Genomic DNA, 22,967 nt, shown 5'->3' on the forward strand with positions numbered 1-22,967 from the left:
CCAGCCAGTTGGTGAGGCATCATCTCCTGCAAGTCGGGGCACATGCCTGGTTTGTGGGTTGGGGTGTGTGCAGAAGGCAGCCCATCGATGTTTCTCCCAAACACCATTTACCAGTATTTGGTACAGAGCCTGGCACAGGTAGGCACCCAGTAAATATTTGTTAATGAATGAGTAAATGCAGACAAGTGCATGTAGTTAGTCTTTGCATTAGTCTTTGTCATGCATGATTCATTATGGAGGAAGAGTGTGAAATACTCGTGAAATACCTAGGGACTATTCCAAAGTCAAAATCAAAATGAAAATATTCTCCTCAACCTTTTGGAGATGCCAGCAAGAATGGGTTGTAAGGGATGTGGAGATTCTTGTGGCTGAGAGTCGACTCAGCAGCCTCCACCCAGAGGTTGAGTCCAAGATCACACAGGTGCAGGGCATTGAAGAAGGGAGGGAGACAAGGAATGTCGTTCAAGTCACAAGACCCATGTGTCCTTTCCCTCTGTAGTGTACCAAGACCTGCAGGTTTTATCCTGAGCTGGGCCCCTGAAAACCTATACAGATAGGAGCTAGTATGTTGTTCTGGCATTTTTAGAGTTAAAGTACTATCTAGGGACAAATTGTGTAAAGGAAAAAAGAAATCTGAGTCAGTTTCCAGGTCTGTGAGTGTCTTAAAGATTACATCAGTAGATTTCCATAGAATGAAACCACAAGCTTCCTGCCAATGGATTCACAAAGATCTGTGTCACTTTCAGCTAATGAGGAAGTGTTCCTTTATCTACAGGTGTGCATGGACTTTTAAGGAGCATTTAAAAGCCAGATATCCAGTCTGTTTTTCTTATATTTATATAAACATATATGAATATGTTGGCTGGTCTATAGAAAAGGAAGCTGAATTGCTGTTTATTATGGTGTTCCCAAAATTGATGTGGCAATTTTGAGAGTACTAATACACACTGCATTACTTCTCCCAGACCTAGGCAAACTGAATATGAAACAAGCTTTTGCATTTGCAAGTATAATAGCTTATACTTGCAAATAATAGCTAATCATTTATTAGCTGCTCTGTGCCAAGCAGTATCAAGTGCATTACATACAATTCCTTTGATTCTGGTAACAACTGTCTACATTTTCAGTTCCATTTTAACAGATGAGGCAGAGAATTAAGAAACTTATTCAGGGTCTTAAAACTAGAATCAAGCAGATCTTCCTGAATACAAAGGTCATGTACTTAGCCATTAAATTGCATCCCGAACTCTGTAGTTAAGAGTAATGAAAAAATACAGTAATTGCTTGTGCTAAAATGTGGTGGAGGCTGTATATAAAGCAACTAACTACCTTGCCAACAGCTGAGAATTTGAGTGTACAACTTGGTGCTGCAGAAAATCCTGCTGTCCTGCAATGAAAAAGCTAATGCACCAGAAACTGGGCCAGGAAACCTTGTGTCTGGGAGCTATCCGCTGCTCACACTTTGTAAATTGTTGCTTTTGTCCCAAAACGACACTATAGTTTTCAGCGGGGCAACGACCTTGAACATTGATTGCTGCGATTGGGAGAGCGAGTTTAGGTGCAGTCAGCGATCATCACATCTACCCCGGACCCTTCCAGGGGAGGGCAATCTCTATAAGGTTGCCTGCTTTAATTTATGAAGAGTGTGGGTGGCAATCTGACCTGGGAGGAAACCAGGCGATTCCTGCTAAAAATAATAATAATAATAATAATAGTAGTAGTAGTAGTAATTTCCAAGATGTTTAAAATACGCCACAGCCCAGTTTTGTTTTGTCTCGTTTTTTTATGTCTAGGCACAGATTTCGGACAATTTTTCTTAAGTATCTTGAGTCTAGCATCACTTCCCTTAACAATGGCACACACGTCAATCCCTAAAACAAGGAAGCCTCCGCTAAGGTTACCCAATGCGGGAGCGGTGACGTCGCGGGGCACACGCAAGTCACTGAATCAGCCGAGCGCCGCGCTGAAGCAAGGGGCCGGGGCCCGCGGCGAAGAGCCCGAGCGCTCCCTTCCTGGGCATGAGGCAATCCTCCTCCCACGGTCTCGGGAAGCCCCGACGCCGCACGCTCCCTCGCCGTGGAGGAGCCGCCCGGGCGTAGTTACTCCACCGCTTCCTCCACCAGCGGCAACCGCCCGAACCGTCCTGCTGAACTAGGACTCCACCTCCCTAGGTTTGAAGCGCGCGCCTCCGCGGAGGAGTTGATAGGAAGCGCCGGGTGGCCCGCGGCGGCGCGCACGCGCGCGCAGTGGGCGGCCCCGCCCCTGCCCAAGCACCGCCCCCTCGTCACCGCTGGCGCGGCCAGTCCACCCAGCTCCCGGCAGCAAAGCCGTGTCGCCCGGGCCGGGAGTGGAGCTTCCTCCTCCCTGTGCGGTGCTGCGCCGCCGGTTTGTCCTTCCGCCCCTGCCTCCGCTGCGCCGGAGCAAGCGAGGGGACGAGCGGAAGGTGCGCTGGAGCCCACGCCCGGGATGCGGCCGGCGGGAGCCGCGGCAGTCGCGGGGTCGCCTGCACGGGACATGCCGCAGTGCGGGGAGCCGCAACAGGCCCTGTCGCCCCCGGCCTCCCAGCTGCCTCTGGTCGCACCTTCGGGGACGCTGCTCCCCGCTCCGGGCAGCGCGACGATCAGCCGTCTTCCCGAGCCGCTGCTGCGGAGGCTCAGTGGGAGCTTGGACCGAGCGCCCGAGGGTCGGGGCTGGAGGAGGCTGGCGGAGGTTGCGGGGAGTCGGGGGCGCCTCCGGCTAAGGTGAGGTGCCTGGGGTTCGGGGCGGGGGGCGCGCGAGCACCGTGCGGTGGGCACTGGGGTGGGAGGCCCGAGGCTGGTTCTGCAGCGCGCCGTGGCCTCACTGGACGTACAGGGGCCGCAGCGGTGTAGAAGGAACGCCAAGGAAAGGACTCGGGGAGCACTTCGGTAACCTTGCAGAGAGAGCTTTAACCAGGAAAGTGCTGGGCGTGCGAGAGGTTTGAGATTGGGCCCCGGTGTTGACACCCTTTCCCTCCGCTTCTCCCCTGGGGCTGAGAAAGAGAAGTGGAGGTTGACCGAGAAGGCTATTGAGAACAGGAAGGCTTTCTGGGGACCAAAGGGATACGGACACAGGCATGGGAAACCTTAGGAAGGTTAGGAAGACGTGCTCGTAAAGAGACAATGAGAGGGAAGGGTTTGGGGTGCAGGAGTTCATGATGAAGCTTCTTATGTGAGGAGAGAAGGATTTGGGGAAAGACTAAAGCTACACTCCCCATCTTCCTCCATCACACCAGCTCACCAGGTTGGCTTCTTGGCCACACTCTGAACATTAAACTATAAGTGAAACTATTTTCCTCTCACCAGGCTTGGAACCGCTGTACTGGTGGTTCTTGAACTTTTGGTCTCAGGATTCCCTCCAGGGGTGTCCAACCGTGTGGCTTCCCTGGGCCACACTGGAAGAAGAAGAGTTATCTTGGGCCACACATCAAATATATTACCATGCATAATCACACACCAAAAAATCTCATAATGTTTTAAGTAAATTTACGATTCTGTGTGTTGGGCCGCATTCACAGCCATCCTGGGCTGCAGGTTGGACGCCCCTGAGAAACTCCTTAAGAATTTTTGAGGACCCAGAGAGTTTTTTGCATGGGTTCTATATATTACATACATACAACACATATTGATTTTTGCCATGTTAGAAATTAAAACTAAGAAAACCTTTAAGTATTAACTTACTTTTAAAAAATAACCCATTGCACAAAAATAACCCCAAAAGAAATAACATGTTTTTGTGGCAAAACAAACTTTTCCAGAGCAAAGACGAGTAAAAAAGTGGCATTGTTTGCCATTTTGCAGACCTCCCTGTCTTGGCTCCATTGCAGAGAGCTGGCTCCGTTTATGCGCTTCTGCATTTGGTCTGTTTCGCCTTCACAGCCCGTGTAACGCCAGATACTCCAATGAATGCTCCTGGGGAGAGTGAATGAAAAATATAAATAACATAGTGTTATTTGGAAAAATCGGGGTGACCCTGTGGATCCTGTGAAAGGACCTCCACACCTGCACAGGGGGTTCCCAGAACACACAGAGAAGATCTCCTGCTCTTCACCGTTGTTAAGATTTGGGTCTCTCTTTGCAGTGCTTTTTAACTTCTCATACCACTGAACTTTGTGTTATACTATATATTGTTTACATATTTCTTTATAAACTCCTCGAGAACAGGAATTATTGCTTAAGATTCTATGTATCATGCATAGAACCTATCTCAGACTCTCTGAATACTTTTGAACTAAGAGGAGAGAGATTCATTCAAAATTACATTTACTGAGTGCCTGTTATTTGCTAGAAGTTCCAGAAGATAAAAGGATGATGAGTATTTAGTTCCTATTCATAAGGGCTTAGTAATGGACTCATTCTGCAGCATTCACAAGTAACATGTAGAATGCTATGTTGGTTATCAAAAATACTGACAAATTTTTATGATTTTATTAACCACTTAGTAGATACCAATGTACTAAGCGTTTACATGCATTATCTTCTTTACCCCTCACAATAATGTTGAGTTTCAGAGACATTGGGTTAAACCAGAATCATGGTGATTGGGGATGATTTGGCCATACGGAGGAGTCACAGTACAAGGGTGGAACCAAGACGTGAGTGGTAAGCTCACGAAGTTGAGCAGACAGCTTTTTTTTTTTTTTGCCTCTGCTATGCAAAGAAAATCCAAAATACTATTATTTTAGGTCCATAGATTTCTGAACTTCTAGACTTACAATGATGTAAACAGTTGTCTTCCTTGGGGGTCGAATCACCAGGTCTGGGATTAATTTGTAATATTGTCTAGTCCTCTCGTTAGGCCTCAGGCTTTCCTGAAGAGGGTTCCTATTTGGTGATGAAGCAGAGAGAAGACATTAAGGCTCTGCCACTGCAGAAGCATGGCTGCTGGGCTTTAAAACAGTGGATACCTGACATCACGTGTTCAGTTTTCCTTCCTAAACCTTTGGTCAAATTTTGTTAAAGGCTACAGAATGATGTTAGCTTTCTCTCCTGTCTAGTGAAGACACTGTAGAGAAAAGGGCAGTTGCCAAGAAGAGGTGACAGGCAAAAAAAGGGCATGCCTAAGTGAAATCTGGGGACCTCAGGGTGGGAGTCTGACAAGAGATAAAGTTTCACTAGTCTTCCAAGATGCTGAAGGTTAGTGCATAGCAGGCTAGTTGCAGTGAGGGGTGTCAGGGCATCCTGAAGGCTGGGAAACTGAAGAACATTAAGCTCATCTACCTATTGAAATCAGACTTAAACTGATGGATTAAGAGATTAGTGCTGGGAACTTGAGGGCTAGAGAATGACAACTGAGGTAAGGTCATTCAACCAGCAAGTTAAGCTAGTGATGCTTATTCTATTTAACACACACAAAAAAAGAGTTCTTTTAGAGTCATTTCATACTAATAGCAGGAGAGCACCTATAACAGTGCAGGGCTCTAGAGGTATCTTTCTCCAGAGTCAAACCTGGGAATTGCATGAGAGTCCCAGTAGGTAGCAGTTCCCAGAAAAACGGAAGTGCTTTCTTCCGAGTCTCTGGATTCACAGCCCCAAAACCTCAAAAGGTTGCCTATTCTGGTTCTTTCCACTTGTTTCCGACTCTCTCTCCTTCCTCAAACTAGATGAGAATAAAGAAACCACAAGCCTCTGTTCTGAACTGCCCATCAGGAATTAGAAATAATAATTGTAAATGTTTCCAGGTGGTTCCTCATGACTCAGAATAAATCCTTGCCTATATAGTTTAGTTGCCCACAACCATGTCCACACAGAGATGCCCTAAATACAAACTCGGACCTAACTGCAGGCCAGGCTGAGCTGATACGGACACTCTGCTGTCGGTGTACATGGGCCTGCGTTCTGAGGGTCGTGCCCAAGCCACCTAAACTCTGTGGTGGCCTACACCACAGGAGCCACGGAGGCCACAGAGCTTCCGGAGGCACCAGTTTGCCGCCTGAAATCCTTGAAGGAGGAAGCTTAGAACCTGGACGGAGGAAAGCAGTTGGTCGTGCACACCTGCTGTGTGTCAGGTGCTCCTGTAGCTGCAGAAACCTGCCCTCAGGGAGTTCGTGATAGGAAGGAGAACGGGTGTGAATGGCTGGAAGGGGAGCGCTCCCCCATCGCCATCCCTTCTGTCTCTGGGGGCCCTGAACTCAAGTGCCTTAGGGCTCAGGCTTTGCCTCTCTTCATCCACACTTCACCTAGTCCCCTTCTCAGTGTTTCCTTTCGTCTCCTGGCCACATCTGTCTAGGCCAGCTGCTCTCAATTCATGTCTTAAATGCACATCTTTGTTGTGAAGTCCCCGTTCATGTGTGTAGAAGACTATTTGCCATTCCTTCTGTATTGATTAATAGACATGTTAAACACAGCACATCCAAAATTTAACAGAAGACTCTTTCTTTTGTAGTTTTCTGCATCTCAGTCAGTGGCAACTGCATCCCTCCAGTTGCTGGGGCCCAAAACCTTGGAGTCTTTCCTGGCTTCGCTTTTATACACCACTTCCATTTTCTCAAATACCTTGTCTGCTGTCTCTTCTGTGAATCCAACCTTGGTGGCTACAGCACCAGGGCGAGCCACCGTTCTTGCTCACCTGGATTATGCCAGCAGCTGCCTAGCTTCACCTCCCGCTTTGTCCCAGTCTGTTCTCAGTACGTCAGTAAGAATGATTGTTTTAAGACAGCACATCAGTCTTAGCCTTCCTCTGCTCACAACGCAGGGTAGACACACCATTTAGCTAACATTGACTCTTGGGCCTGGTATCCCATATTGCCTCCCTCCCCTTCCCCGCTCTTGTTCCAGCCTGCTCTCTGGCTTCTCCGTGAAGACTGTATATCTTTGTGCTGCTGTTTCCTCAGCCTGAGTTGGTCTATAGAGATGGACCTTGTGACTTGCTCATTCACCCCTTCAAATGTTTGCTTAAAAGTCACCCTCTCAGCCCTGGCCAGGTAGCTTATTTGGTTAGAGTACTGTCCCCATCCACCAGGGTTGCAAGTTCAATCCCCAGTCAGGGCACATACAAGAAACAACCAGTGGATGCATAAATAAGTAGAACAACAAATTGATATTTCTCTTTCTCCCTCCTTCTCTATTTTCTAATGTCAGTTAAAAAGTCACGCCTCTCAATAAATTCTCGTCTGATTGCATTATTTAAAATTGCCCCCTACGTCCACGCTCTGCTCCAACTTTGCCTATCTCTCTGCTTTGCTTGCTTTTCTCCACAGCATCAGTGACGATCAGGCGGATGGATATACAGAGAGATCTGTGTGTGTGTGTCCTCCTCCTACAAGTAAATTCAGCGGGAGAGGGAATTTTGTTTTTTGCTGGTATTCTACATATCCTCAAAACCTAGGGAAAAAGACTGGCCTATTTTACATGATTAGTAAATAGTTGTTGACTTAAGGAATAAATATTCCAAAGAGTAAGTATATCAAAAAGAGAAGCAAAAGAGCCTACAAACAGTGCCATAGTTTGTACCCTAAAGGGTGAATAATATGTTTTCTTTGATTATATACCTTTAAACATAAAGATAAGTATAGGCACATTTTTTTTAATGTATCAGTAAGAGTCTTTTTGTTCAGTAAGAGTCTTTTAATTCATATCAGAAATTCCAAATTAGGACTTGGTAAAACCACTTCAAAGCACAGTCTTACAGGAATGTAACTAAAAAAGAAATAAAAGTTGGGTACACATAAGCATTATCTCAGCTGAAAGCCTGTGCTCGTGTGGAAAATTCGTAAAAGGAAAGCAAACAGAGAAATTTGTTTTTCTCCTGGGCCTCTTGTTTTGGAAGCAACATCATTGTCTACTTCAGTTTGATACTTATTTATTTTAGGGAGAAAAAAAGAGACTTTCATTTTCTCTGTGTCAGTATAAACGTTAATTAGAACATGACTTGGCAGCATTTGAGAAGATGGCTTCTCAATTTCATGGATCAGGCCCAGGTAACCTTTCTGAATCATAAAGACTACCTTCAGCACATAGCATCTTTGTTTTATCAATCTCACACTCCCATTACTTGAAAAGTTGGTAACCCTTACATTGTCTCTAATCCTGGTTCCTTGACGTGGCCATTACGAGGACTAGTAATACAAATTTTTACAAAATAAAGGACCACCAGGCCTCTTCGGCTTTTGATTTTGCTACTGTTGGATTCACCATTATTTCATAAAAGAAAAGGCAGCCTACAGGAAAGACGGTCTTTGAGTAAAAGGCGATCGTGTCCTTAGTTTCGTCATATCCCACCACGGACGTCGGATTGTGCTGCCGCCGGTCTGCACGGGGGAGTGTGGGGACAGGTCATGCGCACGTCACGCGGATCCACGTTTCACGAGAGTTTGAGTATGTAAATGTAACAAGGACACTGAGGAAGGAAGACCTGTTCACAGTGATAGGAGACATGGAGGGCAATGCCAGGCTACCAGAATAGTAGCGACTCAGAACATTGTTAAGGTAAAACTAAAACAGTTTCAGAAATAAACATGATTAAAAAATTAACCTTCATATTCTTTTGATATTCCCATGCTTTTATTGCATAATAAGAGCTTTTGTTAAGTGCTTGTTATTTACTAAGCACTGGGCTAAATTCTTTTTACGTGGATTATCTAATTTAATTTGAACAGTCCTGTGAGAGATATGATACTACCATTGAAATTTTGGGGGTTGGGAATGTTTTTTACGAGATAGAGCTAAGTTTATCACAGAATTACAAGTCTGGCGTGACTTCTATATAAATGCTCTGGCAGCCTTTCAATTAAACTGGTCAAAGCAAATGTGGATTGAGAATATTTCAAATCACGTGAAAGCTGGCAGACCTTAACTCTGCCGTGGCAGCGGCACAATGATGTTTGGTCCTTCCCCTTCTCAGGCTTCCAGGCTTTTCAGCTATGGTTCAGATTCATTCAGTAGCCATTCAATTTTGAATAATTAATATGGGCAAGACAGATTTTTATATTGAGGGATTAAATATATATATATTTTAAACATCTCATTTATATATTATTTATATTTTGTATGTTATTTATTTATTTTTAAATATATTTTATTAATTATGCCATTACAGTTCTATTTCCCCCTTCATTCCCCTCCACCCTGCACACCCTCTCCCCCACCATTCCCCCCTTTAGTTTATGACCATGTGTCCCAAGTTCTTTAGATTCTATATTTCCCCTACTATACTTGCCTTCCCCCTATCTGTTTTCTACCTACCATCTATGTTACTTATTTTCTATACCTTCTCCCCCTTTCCTTCTCCCACTCCCCTGTTGCTAACCCTCCATGTGATCTTCATTTCTATGGTTCTGCTCCTGATTTAGCTGTCCTCTTAGTTTGCTTTTGTTTTAGGTGTGGTTCTTAGTAACTGTGAGTTTGCTGTCCTTTCACTGTTCATCTTTTTTATCTTCTTTTTCTTAGATAAGTCCCTTTAACATTTCATATAATAAGGGCTTGGTGGTGATGAACTTCTTGAATTTGATCTTATCTGAGAAGCACTTTATCTGTCCTTCCATTCTAAATGAAAGCTTTGCTGGATAGATCAATCTTGGATGTAGGTCTTCGGATTTCATGACTTGGAATACTTCTTTCTAGCCCCTTCTTGCCTGTAAGGTCTCTTTTGAGAAATCTGCTGACAGTCTGATGGGAACTCCTTTGTAGGTGACTGTCCCCTTATCTCTTGCTGCTTCTAGGATTCTCTCCTTCATTTTAATCTTGGCTAATGTAATGATGATGTGCCTTGGTGTGTTTCTTCTTGGGTCCAACTTCTTTGAGACTCTCTGAGCTTCCTGGATTTCCTGGAAGTCTATTTCCTTTACCAGAATGGGGAAGTTCTCCTTTATTATTTGTTCAAATAAGTTTTCCACTGGTGGCCGTTCCTTTTCCCCTTCTGGTACCCCTATAATTCGGATGTTGGAACGTTTAAAAATGTCTTGAAGGTTCCTAAGCCTCTCCTCGTTTTTTTGAATTCTTGTTTCTTCATCCTTTTCTGTTTGGTCATTTTTTTCTTCCTTCTGGTCCACTCCTTTGATTTGGTCCCAGTTTCCTTTCCATTACTATTGGTTTCCTGTGTATTTCCATTCATTTCAATTAATTTAGCCTTCATATGTTCCTCTAATTTGTGACTAAAATCAACCAGTTCTGTGAGCATCCTGATCACCAGTGTTTTGAGCTGTGCATCTGAAAGTTTGGCTATTTCTTCATGGCTTAGATTTATCGGCTCTGGGGCTCTGAGTTGTTCTTGAGCCATGTTTTGTTCTGTTCGTGCCTGTTAGGTATTAGGAGCGGAGTCTTAGGTGTTCACCAGGGCAGGGCCACCCAGGTCGCAGGTTTGTGATGCTGTATGTGGGGGTGGGGTCAGAGAGGGACAATGGCGGTTCCCTCTGCTGCTTCCTGCTGCTGGGGCCTGCTTAGTCTGTCTCACTGCTAGCTCCTTCACCAGTTTATCTGCACATGAATGTGTGACCGTGATCAGCCCTCAGTGGGTCTGCCCACTTCTCCACACCTGGGATCCGCCCACGGCTGCTGGCGCACCTGGGTCTCGTGCCCGGGTCGGTCAGATGGATCTTTCCTGCCCGACCCCGCTCTGCTGCTGGCTCTGCCTCTTACCGGTTTGGCTGAAGGATTCGTTGTTGTCAGACTTCCGTGTAGTTCAATTTTCTGTGGTTTGACTGCGTTTTTGTTGCTAAAACTTTGTTGTTTTTAAACTTGGTTGTGCAAGAAGGCACAGTGCTTCCACCTATGCCTCCATCTTGGTGGAAGTCCTCTAAAGATTTCATTTATATATTTTTTAGAGAGCGGGGAAGGGAGGGAGAAAGAGAGGGAGAGAAACATAAGTGTGTGGTTGGTTGTCTCTTGAGCACCCCCTACTGGGGACCTGGCCTGAAACCTAGGCATGTGCCTTGACTGGGAATCAAACTGGCAACCCTTTGGTTCACAGGCCGGTGCTCAATCCACTGAGCCACAGCAGCCAGGGCTAAATATATATATATATATATATATATATATATATATATATATATATATATATATATGATGGGGTTTCTGTCAAAGAGTACTTTAATCTAGTTAAGATATGCTTATGAAAGAAAAGCTCGTGGTTTTAAGGCAAAATAATATCAAATTAAACATACAGATCAGGGATCTGCAAACAGTGGCTGGCCCATGGGACAAGTTCAGGCCACTGCCTGGCTTTGTACAGCTAATGAGCTAACAATGGTTTTTATATTTTAAAAAAACTGTTAAAACGAACAAGAAAGAAGATTGTGTGATAGAGACTCTATGGCCCATAAACCTAAAATATTTACCCTCTGGCACTTTAAGGAAACGTTTGCCAACCTGTGGTGTGTAAGATAAGCACCATTAGGAAACTGTGTCTAGAGTGGGACTGATGGATTGGTGTGGTCTGGGAGGAGCGAGAGTTTGTATTGGTCTGTGGTTCAAATCGGCAGAAAGGAGGGGGTGCCTGCAAAGGTCTGTGAGGTGCTCGTTCGGCCATACAGCATGGGGATTACCTAAAGGTTTTGTCACCTTTATTCTTGGTTATGTCTCCTTGAAAAGGTTTGTTTTTTTGTTTTTGTTTTGATTGTTTGATTTTTTTCTTCTCTTGACTGTTTGATACTTGTATTTGCCCTTCCTGTGAAATGACTGATATCTATAGTCCTTGTCACATAATTCATGGCCCCCTGCAGGCTGACCTTAACCTGCCCTTCTGACTTTGTATACCACCTCTGAACACAGTGACATTGAAAAGGACATTGTATGTGTATGTTAAATACCGATATGGAAAAAGGGTAGTTTTAATGAAAGGACAATGAGAAAGAACATAAAGATTCCATAGAGCATAGAGCAGGGGATAGCAGACTTTTCTGTAAAGAACCACGTAGTAGGTATTTTCAGCTTTGCAGACCAACTACTCACATCTCTTGTTGCCATAGGAAAGCATCTGTAAACATGGAGGTTAGTGAGTGTAGCTGTGTTCCGGTCAATCTATCTACACAATAGGGCGACCGGGCAGGTTGAGCCCACAGACCACAGTGCACCTGCCCCTCTGTTAGGGTTCTTCTGAGCACTTATGAGTCCTTTGAATGTCAATAGCATTGTCTTTTTTTTTAATTGTTGAGAAAACGAGTGCACATAGTAAAAACTCAAGAGTGCAAAAAGCTTCGTAGTGAAGAGTGACCCATCCGGCCATGAGCTGCCCACGTCCCCTCTCCAGGGCAGCTGCCGCTACTGGTTTCAGAGTTACCGATACAGACTGCAGCCTGCGGGGTCTGTGTGTTGTGGCTGCGACGAACACATTCACGGGGACTGCAGAAGTCCTGTGGAGAAACATGGACGGCACGGCCACTCTCTGAGGGCACCGCAACCCCTGCCTGGACAGGCTTTTGTTGGTTTCTTGTAGCATTACATCAAAGAAAGTTCTCATTCATCATACTTAGGTTAATTTTAAGTGATTACTTCTTACAGATAACAAAGAAAAAAATGTTGCAAATGCACAGGAACAATAAAAGTGATTGATCTGGTTACATTCTGTCCTTGGGATGGCTTAGCACAGACTTTAGGGAGTTGCCTCAGAGATATACATTAAACATCTGCAGTCTTAACTCAGGGTGAGGGAGTTTTAGCAAAAGCAAGCCCTAAAGCAGCGTAGGTACAACGCCAGCCTGGTTCCTCATGGAAAAGCCGATCTGCAGGCCTGGGTCCTATGTGCCGCCTCGCACCTGCTGCTTTTCCGATTCAGTGCTGGGCTGTATTTGCCACTGCCATGCCGACTGGATCCCCTGCGGTGGCAGGAGGAGGAAGGAAGAGCAGTGGCGTTCATAATGTAAATAGTTTTTCAGTACTCAACACCTGGCCATTTACTTCCTACAATACCTCTGGTGCCAGGCATAGAGTGGGCATGTTACAGTGAAGACAATGGTTGACTTGAATTAAATCTGTTGCTTTCAGCGGCCTGGACTTGGAGCAGTGTTCCCTTAAGGTCTTGGAGCCCGAGGGAAGCCCCAGCCTGTGTCTCCTGAAGCTCCTGGGGGAGAAGGGCTGCACCGTCGCGGAGCTGAGTGACTTCCTGCAGGCCCTGGAGCACACCGACGTCCTCCAGCTCCTCAGCCCCCCAGGTAGGCGGCTCCCGGGTGTGTTCTGCGTGGGTCGTGGAGGCAGACTGGACGAAACTAGACCAGGTGAACTTCGTTAAATGTTTTTGGAAAAGGTAAATGTACAGAGCCTCAATTTTCCCCAAGGTTGATGCATATAAAGAACATATAAAAACCAAATACAATGCATAAACATCGATTGGCTTGCTGTTTAAGAAGCCAGCTATTCAAGACATTTTGGGTCAAGTAGAACAATTTAAATATAACCTGCTTATTAAATATTAGGGAATTGTGTGATAATGGTATTGTACTTCTATAGAAAACTGTCCTTACTCCAAGAAGATACATGCTAAAGTATTTAGGGGTAAGATTTCTGTTGAAATATTATAGCCAAAAAATAAATACACACATATTTCTTTATACGTATGTACATGAATGAGGCGAAGCGGGTATGACAAATATCTATGGTTTAAAGTTTTTGGCCAACACGATGCTTTGAGATGTGGCTTGTCTCGATCGTATGATTTTTCATTTCTTGAATCTCTCAGTGTTGAGCGAGGTCTCTCGCTTCCAAAGTGCGATGAGAGGGACAGGAAACAGAGCTGGTCAATGGCCACAGGGTCGGGCAGGAGGGGCCCGGTCATCTCAGTCACTGGCGGCAGCCGCACCGCAGACCGTGTCCCCAGACGTCCAGTTCGCTGTTACAGTTCCACTGGGAGCCGGGGGGCCGAGGACCGGGCGTGCGGTGCTGTCTGCTTCACATGCCTTTGATACAGGCAGTTTTTACTACACAGCAAGCTTGTTTGTGCTGCTGTTTTCAAGTTCACACGAGAAGCCTGACATTATCATTCAGATCTTACTTTGACTTTGTCAGCCCTGGGGTTGGGGGTGCGGGGCCCGTGGTGGTGGTGTGCCGTCCGTTACAGGGACCAGAAAGCCCTGCTCCGACTGGCGTGACAGGGGTGCGTTGGTTCTTCTGACTGAAAAGCCTCGAAGCAGGTCGGGCCTCAAGAAAGGAGGCAGGGAACAGCTGTGTTTCCAAGGCGTTGGTTTATTTTCATCTTTGCTCTACCTTCTTGCCACTGGCTTCCCCCTAAGACTGACGTTATACATAGGCACAAAGTATCTGTGCTTGTTCTTGCATTCATCCTTGTCCCAGCAAAAATAAGATTCACTGTAATTAACTAATTTTGTCCCTTCATGCCTGTTCTTACACCCGTCACTGTGGCCAGGGGACGGGATGTGCTGACTTGCCTGGCCTAGAGCCAGGAGTAGAGTCGGTTTCAGTCACCTTTCCAGAAACCACACCGAACAGAATCTGCATGTGGACCACCAAGCTCAAGTGGGCCTGTTGGGAGGAGAAGGGGTCACAGATCCTGGGGCGGTGACTGAAGTGTCTACTCCAAATGGAAAGGATCCTGGATTATGAGTCAGGAACATTGGACTTTCAGATTATCTTCTACTTTACAAGGCCTAATGTAGATGATAAAATAGGCCTCCTATAAATGCTTCCTTTGCGTTACGCACTTTAATAGGTGCTTGACGTATATGTTTTCTCATTCCTTCTTCCAGACGTAGGAGGCAGGAACCACTAGCTGCTCATGCAGAGTCCCGTCTATATAAAACCAGTAAACTTTTCTTTAAGGTGGTCTTTATTCATGTTTATATTCCCCAGTGCCTGGACTAGTACCCAGCAGTTGTGATGATTAAAACCTTCCAGTCTGGGGTACTCTGCTAGCCACTAAGTTCTCATACACTATGGAATACCAGGGTCTCTGACAATTTAGGAACCTCTCTGGGAAGTAAATACAATTTTATGCTTTGCCTCGCAGGATCGAAGGACTTAAGTGACACAGTGCCTTGCTAGGCCGCGTCCAGACCACACAGGAGGCCTCACGTCTCAGGGCCGGTAGTGTGAGCGCTGGCCTGAGTTTCCAGTTTTCCAAAGTCCCCCTTGTACAAAACTGGGCCTGATTGAAATTGGGTCACTTGTTTATTTATGTGTAGCCTGAAATTTTTAACAGTGTATTTTGATTTTTGACAAGCCAGCCATGAATACAGACAGTACCATACTACATAGTACAATACAGTACCATACTATAATAAACATCAGTAATCTTTTTTTAATTTTATTTTTGATTTTTGTGTTTTTCTCCAAATGGTGGGACTAGCACTTGACTGGCACTGTTCTCCTGTGCGGATCGTTCTGGTATTTGGAAGGGGCCTGCTCCCCAGGGCTCTGGCCAGTTCAAGGCGAGAACAGGACCAGGAGCACGGTCCCTGCATCACCACGTGCAGCCGTCCCTCTGCGGCTGGGGGTTGTGTCAGCCGTAGGCCATTCGGGGTCGCTGTTCCTTGTATGTTAGTGATTTAAGAGGAAATATTTGGGACCTGGCAAAACTCCATAATTGATGGGAGAAATAATCTCTGCTTAGGTTTCCATCTGCATCTTATGTGGATCGTCCAACGCACTGGATTTACAGATATTAAACCAAAGAAATGTAAGAATTGTAGAGAGCTTTAATACTTTAATAAGGATATTGGTAAGAAAAACCTATTATCATTCTACTAAAAACGGAAGCCCTGAACCTTGGCTGGTGTAGCTCAGCGGCTTGAGCACTGGCCTGAAAACCAAAAGGGCTCAGTTTGATTCGCAGTCAGGGCACGTGCCTGGGTTGTGGGCCAGGTCCCAGTGCAGGCCATGTGAGAGGCAACCACACGCTGAGGTTTCTCTCCCTCTCGTTCTCTCTCCCTTCCCCTCTGTCTAAAAACAAATAAATAAATAATGTTGGGGGGGGTGGTTAAAGGCCTTGGCTGGTGTGGCTCAATTATTGAGTTCAGCCTGTGAATCAAAGTGTCACCAGTTCAATTCCCAGTCAAGGCACGCGCCTGGTTGGTGGAGCAGCCCCCAGTAGTGGGAGTGCGAGAGGCAACCACACATTGATGTTTCTCTCCCTCTCTCCTTCCCTTCCCCTCTAAAGATAAATAAATAAATAAAAAGTGTTTTAAAAAGTTCCTTTAAAACACTGGAAGCTCTGATAGAATCAACTGAATCTGGGATTTTGCTCATTCATTTGATAAACACTTACTGTGTCCCCGCAGCTGAGCTGTGCCAGGCACCGGGCACTTTGAATGCAGAGATAACAAAGAATAGTCCCTTCCTGCTGCAAGTTCAGTCCAGTAAGGCAGACAAGCCTGTATGATCACATCCAGTACAGTCATAAAAAAAAGTGTAGAGAAACTTTTATCTGACCTCCAGTTTTTCCTTTTCAGTGTATTCCTGAATCTAGATGAAAATACAAACTAGAAATACTGTTTTCTCTCTCTTTTGAAGTAATGCAGTTTCATAGGAGAACATTAGTTCTTATTTCGCAGAAAGGCCAATGGTCTCTCTCTGGTTGTCTTCAGAGAGGTCTGTTTTGGGTAGATTGACAGTCGCAGATGCTGTGAACCTGTGAACAGGCCTTTCAGACCTCAGTGCGGGGAGAAGAGGAAGCGTTCGATTTCTTTCCGCCCTGTTCTGCCATGCTCCATCCATTCCAGCGGTTTGTGGGATGAAGCCAGAGGTCTCTGGGGCAATGGCTGCAGTGTGGAGTTTCTCTGTGTTTGAGAAACTAACCGAGTTTCTTTTATGTTTTTGTCTGGGGAGTCCAGGAGTAGCTGGGACTGCGTTCCCCCGTCTCTGACTGGAGCACTTGCCTGGACTTGGAGCTGGCCTCAGTGGTCCCTCACTCAGCGTGAGCTCTGAGCCGAGGTGACTCGCCCCCTGGTCTTGCTTTCTGTGGGCTCTGACACCCACTGTATTTTCTGAAGGCGCACCCACCACAGGACTGAGGTTTTACCCTCTTCTGCTTTCTCTCGAATTGGGCTTTTCCACAGCACGAAGGTAGGCCAGCTTGCCCCTCAGTCTGGTCTTGCCTGTACTTGGTCAGAGAAAGGGCTCGTAGTTTTCATTCTTGGAAGGTAGCCGTCCCCATTTTCCAGCGCTAATTGTTTCTCACTTGCTTCTTTGGTCCACTCAGTGACTGGGTCCTCTTGGTGGGACTTGGAAGGGGGTGGGAGCCTTGGGTGAGTGTGCTGAAATTGTTTGAACCAGGAGTTGATAGTGGTTTCTTAGCCCTTTTTTTTGTTGTTTTTTTTTGTTTTTTTGTTTTTTGTTTTTTTTTCATTAAAGGCTCAAAAACCCTGTTCCCCAATATTGGCATCTGTGTCCTTGGTAAATACAGATAAACTTAGATGTGCAGTTCAAAATGTTTTTATTTGTTTCTTTTGTTTTAAGTGAAAACCTTTTGAGTACGTATTTGTAGACTCTATCAATTAGAGTTGCCAAGGAAGCAATGCGAGGCCTGGAGCTGGCTCCGCAGAGGCCGGACGTGGGATGTTTAGAGAGAATTAACATCTGCGTGTGGGTTTCATTAGGTGCATCCGCAGGTTCTCTCCTCCTCCATCGTTGTGACGCTGCCCTTGTCTCACACCCCGCGGTGTCAGGGAGGAGCTGCGAGGCCGCTTCCGGGGCATCTTTTCCATCCACCCTGCCCCTCATTTATTTCATAGCATTTCGCTTTTTTTTAATCTGTTTTAGCACATTCATGATATGTCTTTGCTATTAATTTCACTTTTTACTACTTTTTTCGGTCCCTAAAACAAGAGCAGAGGTGGTAGAATATTATGCTTTAGTAGCCAAAATACGTTTATTTCTCATCGTATCTTCAAAAGAGTACTGTTGTGAACATTTAAGTTTTAAATGTGAGCAAACATTTATGTGGAACATGAAATTTCCAGAGGTTGTCATTTGGCTAGAGTCACAGTTACTGACAAAAGGAGGTGAGAACCCAGGCCTCTTGGCCATGACCTGAACTTGACATCATTTCCATAATGCTGAGAAACTTCTGAGTTGTTTGGGAAATTTAGATATGGGTTATGACCTCAGTTACCTATTTTTACCCATGGATTTCAATTTTTGTTTTCTTCTTGCCAAATTAAAAAGTACTCAAATACTAGATCTTACTTAGAAGAGACTTTTCTTGTTTCATAAGCAATAGAGATTTTCAAGGGGGAAAATTTCAAGATACGAAGACAGGCAAAGGTGGAGTGGGCGGGAACAGGGACAAAGAAGAGGTAGAGATGGGGAGGGAGCAGTAAGTGACGTCTGAGGGACGTGTCTCTGCACCGGGTGTTTGGGGTCACGGGGCCACATGGGAGAATCGGTGTGAGAGGCGCCCAGGTTTAGCCGCAGTAGGTGCCGATGTGAACTGACTTGTGAGGGGGCAGGCGTGGACATAGTTCGGTTGTGTGACGGGGAGACTGTTGGAGGAAGAGGAATGGTGTTTATTCTGGGGCGCTGCAGGGCACTCTGCAATGACGGCTTAGAATAACTTGGAATGTTCAGAATAACTTGGAGGAAGAGTTTTAGATGGAAACCGGTGGAAAATTTGTTTTGGTTCATGGCCTCCGAGAATAGATTCATTGTAGTGGATACAACGGCTCTGTTCCTGGAAAAGCTGTTTCTAAGTCAGGTCAACATTTAAGTGCACTGAGAGGGAGCATGACTTAAAGGCAGCCCATGTGTGAGGGGTCCTTCTGTCGCCTCGGGAACCACCCCAGGCTGCGGCGCCGTGTGTGGGGAGCACAGTCCCCCTGCACCACCCTAGGGCACCAGGCTCTGCCCGGCTCACAGGAAACCGAGTGACCTCTCTGACTGCTTCGCAGATGTTATCTGGAAACAGGCCTGTTTGTCAGGAAGCTCTGCGTCCCCCTCCGCAGCAGAACTTTCATTTGCGTGCTCCCTCCGTGGCGCTGCGAGGCTTCTTTCCTTGCCTTTGTTCAGCACCTCCGACTGGTGGGTGCCCAAGCGCGGTCGAAGGTTGGCCGTGGCTCCCTGTCGCACGGTGCTGTGTGGGAGGAAGGAAGCGTGTGCGGTTACAACACGGGAGGCGTTGTGACTTCTCTGCTCTGCTGCTCTCCAGGGGCGGTTTCCAAATCACATTTTTCCTTTCGGTTCTCAGTTGTTGGAGCAGTAAGTAACCTGTGCACATGCTTGCTTGCTTCTTGAAGACTAAACTATCAAGATTGTTGGTATAGAACGGATGTATACACTTTGAGTTTGCATGTACATTAAGAATCATCTAACCCTGGCTTATGGGGCTCATGTGGGTTGAGTGCCAGCCCGTGAACCAAAGGGTTCAGTTCCCAGTCAGGGCACGTGCCTGGGTTGCAGGCCAGGTCCCTGGTTGGGGCCGTGCGAGCGGCAACCGATAGGTGTTTCTTTCACACATCAGTGTTTCTCTCCCTCCCTTTCTCTCTCTCCCTTCCCCTCTCTCTGAAAATGACTCAATGAAATCTTTAGAAGAAGTCATTTAGTCTTGTCTCCCACACGAGGGAAGGATACCTTTTAGAACATTCTGGCCATATGTATGGGCCCTTGCCACTAAAGTCACGCATTCCTTTGGAAGACACTCAAGGGAGAAAGCCTTTGAACTTCTCCCTGTGTCTTTTCTCGGAATACTAGCAGAGAGTATTTGCCATGGTGAATTTATCAGCACCTTCAGGAGGCCAGAGACTGCGCACTGGACGACACGCTTCTGTCAGTGAGATCGGCTGGCGGCTGAAGACAGGACGGGCTCGGGAGGCGGGACAGTCACTGGGAAGTGGCGGGTGTGTCCGTTACCTCGATCGTGGTCATCATTTCATTTGCGGGCCTATTGTAAATCCTGTGCTGCACCCTGAATATATGCAGTGTGCATTTGTCCATTGTGCCTCAATAAAGTTGGAGGAAAGAAGACATCACTGGAACAACAAAAGTATGAGGGTTTCTTTATTTAATTTTTTAAATCCTCACCCAAGGACATGTTCATTGATTTGGGTGGGGAGAGGTTGGCTGAGAAAGAAACGTCAGTTGGTTGTCTCCTGTGCGCACCCTGACCAGGAATCAAACCCCCAACCCTTCGGTGTTTAGGACGATGCCCCACCAACTGCGCCACCCAGCCAGGGCAAAAGTTTGAGGATTTTAAAGTCCAAGAAAACCTATATTTGTATCCTGGTTCTGCCATTTTCACACTGACAAGAAATTAGTCTCAGAGAGGTTAAATAATTTACCCAAGTTAATTTGGATGACCTACAAATTACTTTGTTTTCTTGTCTTTTTTATTAAGATTTTATTTATTTATTTTAAAGGGAGGGAAAGGTAGGAGAAAAGAGAGGGAGAGAAACATTGGTGTGTCAGAAAAACATCCATCAGTTGCCTCTCACACAAGCCCCAGACAGGGACCAGGCCCACAGCCCAGGAATGTGCCCTGAGCAGGAATCAAACTGGCAGCCTTTGGCTTTGTGGGACAATGTCTTCACCCAACTGAGCCACGCAGTCAGAGCTTAACTTCATTTTCTTCATCGTAATGTAGGTCTAATTAATGTTCAAGTCATACAGTTATGTTGAAGGTGAGAGATCGGAGTGCCTGGCACATATCGAGCAGTCGGGAAACTGCTGCTACAGTAATTATCATCATTATTACTGCACATTCATTGAGCAGATATGTGTCGAACACCCAGCTGCATCTCCATATGCCAGGCACTGTCCCGATAAACCGGTGACTAAGAGAAACAAGTTCATTGCTCTCATGAAGCTTCTGCTTTGGCAGATGAGACAGGCAGTGAGGAACAGGGCTTTCAGTGCGTAGTGCAGCAGCGGGCACGAAGCAGGGTGGAGGCGACAGAGCGGGGCGGGGGGAGGGGGGCAGGTAGCTCATTTAGACACGGTTCCGGAGAAGCTGGAGGATCTGCCATCCGGCGGTGGGGGGCTGGAAGGAAAATCCAGCCGAGGACTGGTACGTGGACGGGCAGAGGACGTCTCATCTCCTGAAGGAAAGAGGACCCAAGTGCCTGGAGCGTGGTGAGCAAGGAGGAGAGGGGCAGGGGACGAGGTCCACGCAGGCCCCGGTAAGGAGCTCGGATGTTCCTGTGTGTGTACACCGGAGGTCCGTAGAGCGTTTTATCAGAGCAGCAAGATGGATGGATTGATGTTTTAAAAAGACACCGGGCTGCTGGCGGGAGGTGAGGAGACAAGTGGGCAGGCTGTGCGGATCGTTGAGTCAGGAGCCGATGGAGGCTTGCAGGTCACATGGCCTTGAAGGTGGCAAGACTTGAAGACAGATTCCGTGTGGAGAGAGGGAGTGAGGAGGAGGGCCCTGGGGACGACTGCTAAGCCTCCGTCCTGAGTAACTGGACAGGTTGGGGGGGGGGCAGAAACCCGTTTCTGTTCTCGGAGACGGGCGAGACTGCAGGGTTGAGGGGGTGCTGCTTGGGCGTCGGGGTATCGTTAGGTCTGAGATAGCAGTAAGACACGCACATTTTAAAGCCATTTTAGCCGCCATTCCTGTATTTCCCATATTCATACTTGTTCCCTTCTGTTGTTGCAAACTTTATTTCCTCTCATCGCACCTAAACTTTGAAAATCAGAATCTTTGCATCTAAAGTTGTGCTGTGAGTCTTCCCGGCATTAAAATGCGCTGTTGTGAGTTTGCTTGTGTGAGCACGAACACTCATCCCGTGTTCTGACCTCACCAGGGACTTGTTTCACAGAATCCAGAGAAACTGTTACTTCATCCGTCCTGTGCTAATTTGGCATCAACGTAAAGAATTAACGAACACAAAAGCTCTCCCTTTGCAAGGGTTTTAAATTCCTTTTTTGAGAGGTTCTGCTCTATTTACTAAAGATTTTTAGGGTTTCCCTGGACCCTTCAGTATTTACTCATCTTGGGTTTTTGTTGTTGTTTTTAGAAAGGGGTGGGGAAGGAGAAAAAGAGGGAACGAAACATAGATGAGAGAGAGAGACATCAATCGGTCTGGTCTGTGCCCCAGCTGGGGGATCAAACCTGCAACCTAGGCAGGTGCCCTGACTGGGACTCAGACCCACGACCTTTGGCTTTGCAGGCGGCGCCCAAGCAACTGATCCACACTGGTCAGGGCTTGTATTTGGGGCCTATTTGGTGTCTTTCTGGCATGGACGTCGCATACCTGTTTCACCCCGTCTGCTGTTTTCCCCCTGGAAGTCGGGCACCTTTGGTGTGTTAAGATCGCCCTCATGCAGACCCGCCTCTCAGCTGCAGTCTGTTTTCTTCCTTTGGGTTGGTGGTTGACAGGAAAAAGACACTCTTAAGAGATCGCATTCAGAACAGAGAAGGAAAGAAAATAAAAGCAGGTACAGGAAATGAGGTTTTAGTGATCTTTGCTCCTTCTGTCCTGAAAGCCCACAGACCCAGTGCCACGTGCTCCAGCCTGGGCACGTGCGGAATTCCCTGGCGTGGGTTTCTTTCATGTCAGTCATCTGTTGTTGCGTAATCATCACCCCAAAACCAGCAGCTTAAAACGCCAGCTGTTCATTACCTCATACGGTTTCCGAGGATAGGAATCCAGCAGTGGCTTCCTGGGGTGATGTGGGCTCACGCTTTGGCCTTGAACGTAAGGGCCATCGAGCTGTCAGCCAGGGCTGCAGCCGCCTGAAGATCCAACAGGGTTTGGAACTCCTGTGTCGGATGGTTGGTTCACATGCTGGTGGCAGGAGGCCCGTGTTTCTTTCCTCACCACAGAGGCCTCCCTCCGGGGCTGCCCGAGGGTCCCGTGCCTTCTCCAGAGGCAGCGGTTGGGGGAGGGGCAGGGGCGTCTGTTTCACTACTGACTCCAGGGTTTCGTTCGCTGTTTCTGTCAGAGGTTCCCAAGATGCCTTGCTGATAGTCATTTCTCAGATGAGAAATGTGCCGCGTGTATCAAAGTTACATCCTGCTGTTCTGGTTCTGTGCCTTTCTGCTTACAGAATAATTTCCATTTTAATACCGAACCACAGCATTGAGATTCAGGTGTCTTTTGTACACATTTTTACTGGCATTTCAACTCAACA

At 46.6% G+C, this 22,967-nt stretch overlaps 1 protein-coding gene across 2 annotated transcripts in view; it reads left to right on the plus strand.

Moving 5' to 3' along the window:
- The first annotated feature begins 2,200 nt into the window (after positions 1–2,200).
- MALT1 (MALT1 paracaspase) overlaps positions 2,201–22,967 on the plus strand; it is a 57,236-nt gene continuing 36,469 nt past the window's right edge. The window contains exons 1-2 of one of the 2 annotated variants that reach the window (XM_037151954.2): positions 2,201–2,741; positions 12,936–13,102. In XM_037151954.2, coding sequence (XP_037007849.2) covers positions 2,467–2,741; positions 12,936–13,102 — 442 coding nt within the window. In that variant the 5' untranslated portion in view covers positions 2,201–2,466. The remainder of the gene's footprint in view (positions 2,742–12,935; positions 13,103–22,967) is intronic. The other variant, XM_037151955.2, reaches the window with a different exon arrangement.

This window comes from Artibeus jamaicensis, unplaced genomic scaffold (genome assembly GCF_021234435.1).
Source record: "Artibeus jamaicensis isolate MK-2021 breed Jamaican fruit bat unplaced genomic scaffold, CSHL_Jam_final contig_354, whole genome shotgun sequence".
Lineage (NCBI taxonomy): Eukaryota > Metazoa > Chordata > Mammalia > Chiroptera > Phyllostomidae > Artibeus > Artibeus jamaicensis.